A 13,293-nucleotide genomic window follows, 5' to 3' on the forward strand; every position below is an offset into this window, starting at 1 on the left:
GTAAAAGTTTTCTGTTTGAGTCATAGATTTGTTGAAAGAGTTGTTGTTGTTGCTTTTTTGATGTGTCATGGCTCTCTCGCCTTGGCCAGTTGTCCTGTGTAAGCCTTTAGCTCTCTGACTGTCTGCCATCAATTACAATCTAATATGACATAGAGCACCGTAGAGCCCTCTTCTGCATGCCTGTTCCTTAATTAAAGTTCAGGGATTGGTCTCAGTGGACAATCCTGTTAGATTAGCCCTTAACTGCTGGGCTGATGATCCCAGGATCTCATCTGACTCCTCAGGTTGATTTCAGGGAAAAGCAAAACAAAATTCTGTACAGTCTGTCAGTGTATATTCTGGAGTGCTTGGTCATGATTATTTATTTCACCATATTAACTCGATGCTGTTAGCCATGTGGCATCTGATCTTAAAGTCTTTCCATCTCTCCAGTGGTCTTCTGTATGTCAATATTAATGCCCCTTTCACACTGCGTTTCCGGCAAATACATGGGTAAAGTGTTCCGGCAATTGTTCCCGGGTCGCTATATTTTGCACTTTCACACTGCCAGTGATTACCCGGTATATGTGCGTGAGTTCACACACAACCTGTAAACGACGTGCGTCATCACTAAGACACGGCATTAGATCTGGCTTTTGTTCACACAGCGCTCGTCCCGGGACTGAACCCGGCAATGTTACTAGGTCCCCGACCCGGGTTCAATGCCGGAATCAATCCCGGGACGTGTTTGCTTTCACACACAAGGCGACCTGGCAATGTTCCAGCAATTTGCCGGGTCCGACGTGCAGTGTGAAAGGGGCTTAAGTGACATAATTTTCTGTGAGAATTTGAAATGTTTTTTGTTTTAGTGTAAATCAACAAGTATTAGGGACATCATGTAATTGGCGCAAGTTTTACAGTGTTTTGAACATGAAGAACAGAAACTACTTGGTGCCATGAAGCCAAGCAACCAACAAAACATAGCTAATCATGATCTATGGCATAAATTCTAGCTTTCTTGTTTTCTTTTTAGTGAAATAAAGTGGCACATATTCATTACAACTACAACAGATTTATTGAACGAAATATGGCTAAAACATTGTCAAGGTTTCTAAAGGAGGGAGGTTTCCAAAAGAGCACAACCAGAAATGTTTTCACAAGGTCAGAGCACTTTTTCCACTCTTTCTCGTTTCCTCGCTCTTTCCTTTTTCCACCTGCGTTAAGTGTTGCTTCCATGTGATGACGTGATAAGGGAAGTGTATGTTAGTGCCTTTCAGTGGCTCTCTTCCTATTTTATTAACGCAGTGGGAGGTTGGAAGTCATTGTAAATAATTTAGTGTTATAGTTGCTCTATAGTGCAAAGTGAGCAGAGAGACAGGGAAAATGATTTCTAGTGTTTACATTTAATGGGTGACTTCTTAATGAAAGCGTGACCTATAAAGGTTTACTGTACTTGAGTGCCGATGCAGGATCTTATGACGAATGGTTACTTCTATTTCTGTGATTGGAAGAACAGTTAACTACTGCAATTATTAACATAAAATGTCTTCTCATTGAATGTAATGCACTGATTCCCATATTTATTGCCATTTTAGACGAGAGACTGGAGGAGGAAATAGAACAACTTTTTTTTTTATGACATTATTGAATTTTGTGAGTTTTAATGAATGAGTTTTTATTGAATCGAGGGAAATTAGTTTTCTTTTATCCATTAATTCATATATCTGTCTGTCTTTCTTTTCAGTGAGCAGAGTATCTGTCAGGCGCGGGCAGCCGTCATGGTATATGACGACACCAATAAGAAGTGGGTTCCGGCTGGTGGATCCACAGGCTTTAGTCGAGTCCACATCTATCACCACACTGGCAACAATGCCTTCAGAGTAGTGGGCCGTAAAATTCAGGACCACCAGGTAAGAGAAAGGGGAGCTCTGGTGTCAGTGAGTTGGAAACTATTAATTAGCATGATAAATTGACAAAGAGAAGTTTCTATACTTGTTACAGGAATAGAGGTCAATATTTACCCTCAGCTTTACACTCCAAAAAAGAATTCAGGTTACCTGTTACCACAACTTATATGCATGGTTCCAAATTAAATATTTGCTTTAGAAAGTAGCAACAGTTGCAAACTACATTAACATAATCCTATGTGTAATTTAAACAAATTTCTGGATTAATGGATTTAAAAGAAAAAGAAATTGTAGTAACTTGTAGTTGTTAAACTACAATGACCTTATGAGTAATGACTGTGCTAATGCTCTTGAAAAGTAATATCTTCATTAAATTCACATGCTTAATAGTTTATATTTTAGCATTAGCTGTGCTAGCTCATTATTTAAAATGTAGATGAGAATCCTTTTTTTTTTTTTTTTTTTTTTTCAGAGCCACCTAACAATTGTTCACAAGTTGGAACAACTATTTATTTGAGTAATTGAGCAATCAAAAATTGTTTAATTTCGTTACAAAAAGTCTGATACAAGGATTTAAACCAAAACATTTGTTTTAGTGTATTACTTGAAATTTTTACTTGATTTATACAAAAAAAATTGTGTTTTAAATCACTTTTAGGCTTTTAGAAGTCTGTCAGTGTGGCATATTTACTGCTTTTTAATGTGGATTTTCACAATTTTAATATAGGATGGCTGTGAAGATAAAGCTTATTAATTGGGCCTTCATTTTACCTTTTAATTGTATCTGCAGAAAGGTATGTGATGCTGTAATTTGATTGTGAATATTGTCACAGATAAATGGTGCTGTTGGACACGAGGTCTTCTAGAATGGAGTCAGTGTCAGAAAGGCAGTGGGTTTAACCAGGAGGCTGTCTGCTTTGCCTTGTTGGCCTCTCCTGCAGAGAGGGCTCTGGTTTCACTGCAGTGCTTTGATGACCCATGACACAGAACACGGGAGGTTTGAGTGGCTCACAGATCAGCACAGCGTGCTTTAAAGAGAATAACATCTCATGACAAATGCTCCTGTTCTGTGATTACAAGAATGTTATGCTTGGCTACATTTTGGAAAATTGCGTTCATCTTTCCTTTTAGTGGTTCATTGTGGGGTTTCAAGGAATAATTCCCACAAAAATAAAAATAGTCACTGTGTACTCCGCATCAAATTGTTCTTGAGCAGTATGAGTTGGAGCAGTTTCTTTCTTGACAAAGAGAAATGATAAAGAATGTACTGACAACTGTTTTCCTTGGTCCATACAATCCATGCCCTATATTAATCAGTCTGTTTCTCAGACAAAGTCATCATATGACTTCAGGAGACCTGAAATATAGTGCACAATTCCTATGGATTGTTTTTAGGATTTTTATGATACTTTAGGCTTTTTGTTGTAATTTTTTTTAATTGTCCTTTTCTCACTTTGTGTAAGAACTGAAGGTGATGTTCTATTTTTTTTTGTGAACTATTCCTTTAAGAAAAAAGCTGTATGGACTGCACTGAACTACTTAACTCCTATTCAGGATTTGGGAATGTTGTTTTACTCGGAGTAACCTTGACCTTAGCAAGTGATTTGAATTGCTGAAAATGCCTCTTATTTTTCTAGCTATTAATAGCTCAAGAACCCAGTCCATTTCTTCACCTGAGACTGAATATCTAAAGATTTATGGGTCAAACAGAAATTTAGTGCTGGAAACAGGTCATCAAAACATAAAAAATCCCATTTATTTCAGAAGAGAAATTGGAAATTGGCTGGGCGATATATCTAGTGATATGATCATGCGCATCTAGTCAGTAAATCTGGTTCCCTGATTAGCGGTAAATCGCCATTACCCGCTTTCAAATGGAGCGACATTTAATAGACAGAGCCGCAGATCATTGACAAGCCACGCGATATCACGTTCATTATCCCAGATGAATCGCCTTCAATAATGAACACGATATTGCATAGCTTGTCAGTGATCTACAGCTCTGTCTATTAAATGCCGCGCTCCATTTGAAAGCAGGTGATGGCGATTTACCGCAAATCAGCGAACCAGATTTACTGACTAGATGCGCATGATCATATCACTAGATATATCGCCCAGCCCTATACACAAATCACTTTTCCTCCACACTTATGCGCTTGCTGCATCTTTCTCATGCCATATTAATAATACAGAATTAAGTGTGAACTGTCTAGCTACTGCATTAAGTGGAAAGGGTAGCAAATTTCTTAAAAATCTCATGATTTATGTGCTGTTCAATTACATTTTTTGGTTAGGAAGCCATTTGTCTTAAAGTGACATTTGCTGAGATTGATTGTAACCCTGGTCGCATTTGAATGCTATTAACATATCTTAAATAATACTTAAAAACAGGAACCTCCTTTTAATGTTTAATATTGCTTGTGATGCATTTTTGTTGTCCTCCATGAGTCTATGTATGCCAACAATTAATTAGACAAAGTAATTAAATGTATTCTCTCTATGTTCACATTATGAATACTGTCTTGTTGAATGAATAGAATAACTTTTGGTAACACTTTGGAAATAAGGTTCCATTAGTTAATGTTAGTTAAATACTTTAGTTAACATGAACTAAGCAAGAACAAGTTAGTTAATGTTAATTTCAACATTTACTAATGCATTATTCAAATCAAAAGTTGTGTTTGTTAACATTAGTTAATGCACTGTGAATTAGCATGAACTAACAATGAATAACTATTTTCATTAACATTAACAAATATTATAAATAATAAACACAGTAATGTATTGTTCATGTTAATTAATACATTAACTAACATTAACTACTGTAATGAAACCTTATTCTAAAGTATTACCTAACTTTTTTTATGAGAGGCATATTAATGTGTTCAATATTGAAGTTTTATTTTTAAATGACCCTTGAATCAAAATCTGTTTTATTTGCTTGTTTATTTCAGTGCGTACAATTAAGGATGTTTTGTATGCATTGAACTACTAAATTTGATGATTTGGTTGATTTAGTACAAGTTAGGTATAAAGAAAAAGAAATGAAAAGCTCATAGTCTCATGCTTTATATTTCCAATCAGGTGCAGTAAAGACATAAAATACAGAATTAACTGTTTATATGTATGCGAAACACAAAAAATAAAGTACTCTTGCAGTCCTCACTTGGAAAATGGGTTATTTAAATGTGAAAGCAGCTGTTTAGCAGCAGCTTTGTGGTTACATTGAAAATATAGACTTCTGTTGATCATGCATTTCTTTTTAGCTTGTTTTTTCAATTGTTTTTACAAACGAGCATGCCACAGATGTGGTCAATAGAGCTTAACTTGTATTTTACAGTACATTTCCTTTTTAAAGTGATAATTTTCTTCTTTTTTTTTCACCAAGGCCCACATACAATGTTAAGGTTCTATGCATCAAAAACATGTTTGCATTTGAAATGAGTAACAATGCTTGCTTATGGAACTATTAATTGCATCCATTTTATAATTTTGATTATGCTTTCATTTTCAAGCTCAGTATAGTTGCTGCTGCCATGTCCTTGCAAAGTCTGCTTTATATTTCCTGACATCATCAAGGACTTATTTGTATGCTGTATCCTGATATAACCAAGACCATTATATCCATGTTAATAGGCAGCCGATCAATCTCTCTGTGAAGGTTACTCCGTGAAAGCTGTGTGTTAGTGTTTGTCTTTAAACAGCACATATTAAGTGTTCATAAAAATCTCTATTGTCACTGAGTTGAAGCATCTTTTTAGAGTGACCAGCACTTGTAGCTGTTTCTTTTTATGACAATTTTTCACAAAAAATTGTTCACTTAAGGGCATTATTCATTAATTCAGTAAAGTGAAAGGTTTTTTATTTTTATTTTTTTATTTTTTTAGTATTTCTTTTATCCCACCAAACAAGTTTGTAGTAGGTTAGAAGTAATTTTCAGGTTGATTCCCATGAATAGAGTTTACTGTGTCTAAAGGAATGATTCACCCAAAAATAAAATGTTGCTGAAAATTTACTCTCCCTCAGGCGATGAATTTGTTTCTTCAGAAAAGTTTTGTAGGAATTTGACATTAAATCTCTTGCTCACCAGTGGATCCTCTGCAGTAAATGGGTGTCATCAGAATGAGATTCCAGCTGATAAAAACATCACAATAATCCACAAGTAGTCCAGTCCATCAGTTATCTTGTCAAGTGAAAAAACTGCATGGTTTTATTAAATAAGTCAATAAGATGTTTTTAACTGAAAGCCATTGCTTCTAGCTGAAAGACTAGTCCTCTATCCATAATACTGTTTTTAATATTGCAACCAAGGACTGTCATTCTGACGGTACCCATTCACTGCAGATGATCCTTTGATGAACAAGTGATGTAATGTTTAATTTCTCCAAATCTACATCTTAGATGGTCTAAGGGTGAGTACATTTTCAGAGTTTTTATTTTTGGGTGAACTATTCCTTAAACATTGCTCTGATTTTGCATCTTAAACAGCTTGGCATAGCAAGAAAGGTCCAACCAATGATGTGAGTTTTAAGCAGAGGTATCGGTTTATTCAACCAGTGGTAGACAAGGCATGTTTAAGAAACCTTTCTGGAAAGAGTTTTTGCTTTTCTGTTTAGAAACATAGAAACACACTTTTGTGTGCTAAATTTAGACCATTTCACGTAACGTAATTCACTTCAGGCTGTATATTGCATATGTATTTAATTAGTGTCTGACCTGGTTCTTTCTTTATCTGTTCATTTCCTGTGAAGAAATGAACCGTTGAAGAAACCTTTTTCCCTTCCATTGTTTAGGTGAGGACATTTCTACACTTTTAGTGAAGTGGAAGATAATGTGCACTTAAAGGTAACCTTTATTCAGCACTGACCATGGTTGTTGCACCCTGCTAAACAAATGGCAGAAATGCTGAGGGGGTGGTGACACTGTACATGACTCATTGCTTTTTTTTGGGGTTATTCAGTGTTTTGTGGAAAGCCTATTTCTGCTTCTAAGAGTAGCTACAGTAGGCCTTTTTTAGTCCTGGTTGCGTTAATTCATGAATGGCGCAATTATCACAGTGATATCCGAGGATGGAGAATATCAGATTACTTCAGGAAACTTATTGGCATCTGTTGATGAGCCATTCATGATGGTTTAGTGACCAAGATGAGTAAAGCGCCGAAGTGTTGCACAAAAATGTCAACACCCCTTTTATGTTTAGCTTTGGCACCTATATATAGCTGACTAATGTCTTTAGATATATATACTTGAAAATCATTTTAATCGTGAATTGTCGATGTAGGACCGGAATCAATTTAAAACGCTAAGAATCAAATGAATCACGATTTCTATAGCGATTTAAGTGCTTTCAAAATATATACACATTAAATTACTTTCTTAATTTAGTTAATTGGTCAAACATTCTTGAAATATCAAAATGTACATTTTTTTTTTTTTTTTGCAAAGTCGCCCAGCCCTATTGCCATTAGGAAAAATGTATACAAATGATTAAATATTTTCCAGCAGTGTATTTGATTTCTTAAAGCAAATTCAAAATAAGATAAGAAAAGTTCATTGTAAAAAAAATAAAAGTAATAATCATTTTTTTCTTGTATTTGACATGTCACTTCTGAAATGATGGCTAAACCCCTTGGTGTGACAAAATGTTAGCCTATGCATAATACTTTTAAAGCTCTTTTTTTTTTTTTTTTAATCCTGGCTTAAATAAATTTCTACATATGCCATTTTTATGCCATAGCATCATTAAACTAGCATCTAACAATGGACAACGGTGTTTTATATATAAATCTCTAACCTATGGTTCTGTAACCATAAAGGCTGCTGTGTAATTTGCCCCCTAAGCATTTAAAGAATTCTGTGAATTCAGAATCAAATCGTTTATCGAATTTAATTGTGAATCGAATCCAATTGAATTGTTCTGATTTTGCAAAAATCGTTCTTGAATCTATTCAAAAACCTATGAATTATAAATCGAATTGAATAATTCACTACCCAGAGATTCACAGCCCTACTAGCAGGGCTCAAACAATAGAAAAGTTGCCCAGAAAAGTTGCTTATATAGGACCATGCCCCAGTCTTAATTCTTGCTGCTCGGTTTTATTAATGTGATGAAAAAAACTGAGAAGTTTTCTTCACTTGTGAGTTGTGACAGGATGGCTTACAGTTCACAGTTCCTTTTATAAAGCTTGCTAATTAGTTGCACTTCTCATGGTAATTACGTTGATGTCAAAGGATGAGAAACTGAAATGACTGGGAAAACAGCCAGTTACCACAGAAGCTCGAGAAAGGTTCACCCTGTTGACGGAGCCAGTCAAGTGTTTGATGTTTAAGTATCTCCAACCCATATGTGATTACCATATTAACCAAGTAATATTATTGCTGTAGCACCTGTCTGGTGTTGGGATGGCCTCAGTAACCTTTGTGTAAGTTCTTCTTTTAGTAATGCAGATGTTTGTCCTTTATGTAGAGAGGTGGTTTAGTGAGAAATTTTTACTTGAAACGTTTGAAACCTTAAGTTTTTTCAGTTTGATCTCGTGAGGAAAAAAAGTAGCTATGCATATGCAAAAACAGAATATGTTGCCCATACTAAACGTGGGTTTTATTTTCTTCAGTACAGATGAGGTTTTAAAATGCTTAAAAACATTTGTTTTAACACTTCACATGAAAGCTGCAGCAATTTGTATGCAATGTCACATTGTTCCCCCGAGACCATGTGGAGTTTTATGGACTACTACAACACTTATGTTGTGTGAGGATACAGTATGTAGTGCTTTACAGCCTTCTGAGCTGTTCTGAGTTTAGTTAGGGCTTGCATTTCAAATTATATGATTTTCAAGCATTGATTTGAATATATGCTGTTCTCTTCTGTCAACAGGTGGTAATAAACTGTGCCATTCCCAAGGGCCTGAAGTACAACCAGGCCACACAAACGTTTCACCAGTGGCGAGATGCACGGCAGGTGTACGGCCTTAACTTTGGCAGCAAAGAGGATGCCAATGTATTTGCCAGTGCCATGATGCATGCCCTGGAGGTGCTGAACTCTCAGGATGCAGGTGAGAATGCTGTTTTCACAACAGCGTGCAAAGCTTAATGACGTGAGAATTGTGTGAACTGGGTTCTACCGCACTTATGTAGCATTCCAATAGTGATACTCAGGATTCTTCTGAAGAATCATTTTGGAACTACTTTAGGAAATTCTGCAGAATCATCCTTCTTACAGTGTATTAAAAAAATTAATAATTATAGTTTTTAACGTAGATTTTAACGTGAATCATGTTCAATGCTGTAAAATAAGTTTATTAAAATGTAAAAGTATTTTTATTAAATAAATATAAGTGCCACATTTGTAAACGATTAAAATTATTAAACAAATATTGTTTTGTTTAACAATAATAACAATAAAAGTATTGTTGTCATTATAATGATTCTTGGTTGTCATGTTCAAATAAAATAAAATGTATTAATAAAAAAAAATAAGAATTTAGTTATCATTAGTATTTATTATTTGTTTAACCATTTTAATAGTTTCTAGAAATGTTATTGTTGTTGTTGTTATTTTATTATTGTTATTATAGTAGTATATTGGTGTCATATTACTGTTATTTCAGAATGATTAGATATCATATTAAAATGAACATTATTTGAAAAGTTCCAGGATGTGCATCAGTGATTTTGTACCACAGTAACCTCAGCCAATGTCCCTGTTAAAAACGCTGTAACGCACACGGCTTGCTGCTTTACTGTAAGAACGCTGATGCTGCACTTTGTGCTTTTATTCTAAGTTAGACACTATTTAAATCTGTTAAAAACAGTCTAATTAGTAAATGGTCTTTCACTGTTTTTGTTTAGTGCTAGTGAGCTCTGCAGAACTTAATTGCGTTCTGTTCTCTGCCCAGTTAGTGAGGTCACATTTGGAGCCAGTCTCAGCCTATTGTGCTCAATTAATTGTAATTTAGCAAACGGGGCCCACTCACTGGGGTTTTGTTTGGTATGCATGTTGTTTATGAGAGTGAGAGTCTGGGTTACCTCTGATTAGGTTTAGGAGGAGGTGCCTCGGCTTGTGTATAACAGTCTGCATGAAATCCATTTATCTGCAGTGGTTGCGTGTGCATGTGTACATACACGTGTCGCTTTCAGCCTTTTTTCCTCTGCTGTCTGAGACCCTGGCACGATCACAGCGGGGGGTCATTCCCCACACTGAGCTCAATGTTCACAGCGTGTCAGAGCAGTTCATTGCTGAGGTTATTTTGCCTATTACAAACAGATGATGCTTTGTTTTGTGGACTGGACTCTGCTTGTCTTTTTGAGATATGGTTGATCCGTGAGTCCTGAGCATATGCATATTGAGCGGTTTTCTTTTCTACTGTGTATCACAATAGTAAGGTCATTCTGTTAACTGCATACTGTGTGTTTAAGGCAAGGAAGCTTGTTTGAAGCTTGTTTGTATCCATTGCAGCAAGCTGATTTCTATTCAGTCAGGCTTTCATTATAGGAAAATGGTGTTTTACTGATGTATAGAATAAATATGAATGTCACAGTTTGATTTTTGGCAAAGGATACTATACAAACTATATAATTTTTTTCTATTTTTTTATTTTTATTTTAGTTTTATCAGTTTTTTGTTTATTTTTTATTTCAGCTTTGGTAATTTTAGTACTAGAAGTTATTGGCATTTACACACAGCATTTCTATGTGTACTGCATTTTTAAAAAAATTTTCAGGTTTCAGTTAGTGAAGATAAAGTTGAAGTTTACACAATTAACAATTCTAAAAATTAAAAATGAGGGGAAAAAATTAGTTTAATATTCCCTCAAGAAACTTTGCATTCTCTCACAAAAATATTTGCGTTTCCTGGCAAAACCAGTTGAGTTTGATTTGATTGTTGATCCTATTTGCTTTACAGCTTGGTTCGCCTTTTGAGATTTTCCAAAGCTTTTACAGCTTGTGGTGGTTCATACAGCTCTGTATGTCCACAATGTAGTGTTTCATAGAAAATCGTGATTTAACGTTGCTTAATATAAGACTGTGATGTAAAAAGCCAAAATTGTATATTTTATTAAAGGGGTCATATGATGATTTTTTTAAAGATCATTATTTTGTGTAATTGGTGTAACAGAATATGTTGACATGCTTTAAAGGTGTCTTCAGAAAATTTTTTGTTATACTGGTTGAAAATCTCTTCACATCCTGATAGCAATCATTAAGTGGTTTAAATTTATTTAACTGTATTTATATATTCTGTGGAAGACGTAGGACCAAGAAATGTACGTTCAATCTAAACGCTCTGTCTGAGTGTTTTAAATAGCTTTCCTACCTGCCTGTCAACATATGTATCTGCATACTTCTGCGCATCCTGTTCGCGCAGACCGAATACGTTATTCGCACATTCACGCACACTGTGCGGATAGAGCTAGAATGGCAAACAAATTTCAACAACCCGTGTTGTTCCTTCCTGGTATTGTAGTACTTTCAAAGATTTCTTGCTGGTTAATGACAGCAGCCCAGCGGTTCCCAATTCCAGATTCCAGTCTCGCTTAATTAACACACCCGATTCAGATGACCAACTCGAGCTATATGAATGAACTGTGTTCCAATCGATATGGTCCCTACACTGGTGTTCATTGCTCCCTACTCCCTGAGCAGGGGTTTACTTCACTTAGGAACATGGACTGGAATTGGGAACCACAGATGTAGCTTATTGTGTAATGTTGTCTCTGGTATACTGGTCTGTGAGCATAAATGCGTTCAGGGAGCGTGGCTTAGGACGGCATTTGCAGAGAGGGTGGGACGTTCGCTTTCAGTGCTATCAGGCTAATGTTAGCATTTTCCAACATCTCCTATTACACCTTTAATGTTCAAAAAACATTATTTTTCAAATACTGTACATTTTTGTAGGTCCTCTGTGCCCCGCCTCTCTCAAACGCCTCGTTTTCTACAAAGTCCCTCCTTCCGACAAGCGCAGTCTGCTCTGATTGGCCAACTGACCCAGAGCATTGTGTTTGGCCGAATGGCCACAAGCACTTGCTGGAAATGTAACGCCACTTTCCATTTATTCATCTTTCAAAATAAATCTAAAGACTGTTAATAATGTCCTTAGTTTTACCACCAGTTCAAGCCCAAAAGGGGAACAGAGTCGCGTGACAGACAGTGATGAAGCTCCTATGTGTTTGCAGTAGACAAGCCAGACACGGTTAAGACAGCAGTCTCAGAGTCTTAACTTTGATAAAGAATAGTTTTGAGCTGTGTAGAGCTAGTTGTTTGTCCGATCACAAATGCAGACATGGTTTTAGGTTTTCGCAGCACGATATGCAAGTATGTGTCATTATAATCAGTAATTATGTCCCCTCTGGATGCAAAAAATGCTTCGTTTGTAATGGGTTTTATTGTTTTTGTCTTGTCGTGCCGGCACACACGTCATCACCGTATGGTGAGGGGCGTAACATTTCCATCTCGTTTGACCTATTCGTCCAGTCACAACCCACTGGATAGCTGGCCAATTAGAGCACACCTCGCATTTCAGAACGATGAGCTTTGTAAAAGGTGGGGCATAGAGACAAATTAATGTACAGTATGTGGAAAATAGTGTTTTTTTTTTAAACCTTTAACTGCATAAACACATTTCTTTACATCAAATACACAAAATAATGTTCTTTTTAGCAACATCATATGACCCCTTTGTTCATATTCTGGGCTTGTCTGGTTTCCTGTGCATAATAGTGTTGTCAAAAGACCCGGTACTTTGGTACCAAGTCGGTACTAAAAAAAATTTAAATGTCACAGTACCACGTTTCGTCAAGAACCGGTGGTACCGCGGTTCTTGGCGCATACCGGGACGCATAAACGGGAAAAGTTTGTCCAAACTCAACTGGTTTTGCGAGAGATCGAATAAATATTTGCGAGAGGAAAGAGAAAAATATATAAAATAAGTTTTCCCTCCCACCCAGAATTTTTTATCACCACCAAAGTACCACAATTAGAGTTTGCTGTATTTTCCACAGCTTGGTTCTCTTTTTGTATCTGAGAATGAAGAAAAGGCATTTTGTGAAATAATATTTATTCAAGCAGTGCAGAAATGGTGACTGTTGCCATTTTCCATGACCTTCAGTTCTTTGTCTAACAAATCTGGAAAGTTATCTAGTCACAGCTCTGGGCTCCTGTTATCACCACAGGAAGCTTCAGACTCTGTGGCCTTAATACTGCCTATTAATTACCTGATAGCACGGGAGTTAATTATGCAAAGCAATGTTAATTATGCATACTTTGCTGATGTGCAGATAGTCTTGCAGTCCAAGTCCTCTGACTGTTGCAATCCAAAAAGCATTGAATGAATGATGTAAAATGCTGTTTACTGTGAGATTTTTGTTTTAATCTCACACTCAGACCCTGCAGACAGAAGCATTGGGGAACA

General features: G+C 36.1%; 1 protein-coding gene across 8 annotated transcripts in view; it reads left to right on the forward strand.

Annotated features, from left to right (window-relative positions):
• The window catches only part of LOC132106610 (protein enabled homolog), a 102,512-nt gene that overhangs the window by 47,971 nt on the left and 41,248 nt on the right, over nucleotides 1-13,293 (forward strand). For all 8 annotated transcript variants that reach the window (XM_059512447.1, XM_059512446.1, XM_059512445.1 and 5 more), the window contains exons 2-3: nucleotides 1,724-1,889; nucleotides 8,761-8,938. In XM_059512447.1, the coding sequence (XP_059368430.1) occupies nucleotides 1,724-1,889; nucleotides 8,761-8,938 (344 nt within the window). The remainder of the gene's footprint in view (nucleotides 1-1,723; nucleotides 1,890-8,760; nucleotides 8,939-13,293) is intronic.

Source organism: Carassius carassius, chromosome 27 (genome assembly GCF_963082965.1).
Source record: "Carassius carassius chromosome 27, fCarCar2.1, whole genome shotgun sequence".
Taxonomy (NCBI): domain Eukaryota; kingdom Metazoa; phylum Chordata; class Actinopteri; order Cypriniformes; family Cyprinidae; genus Carassius; species Carassius carassius.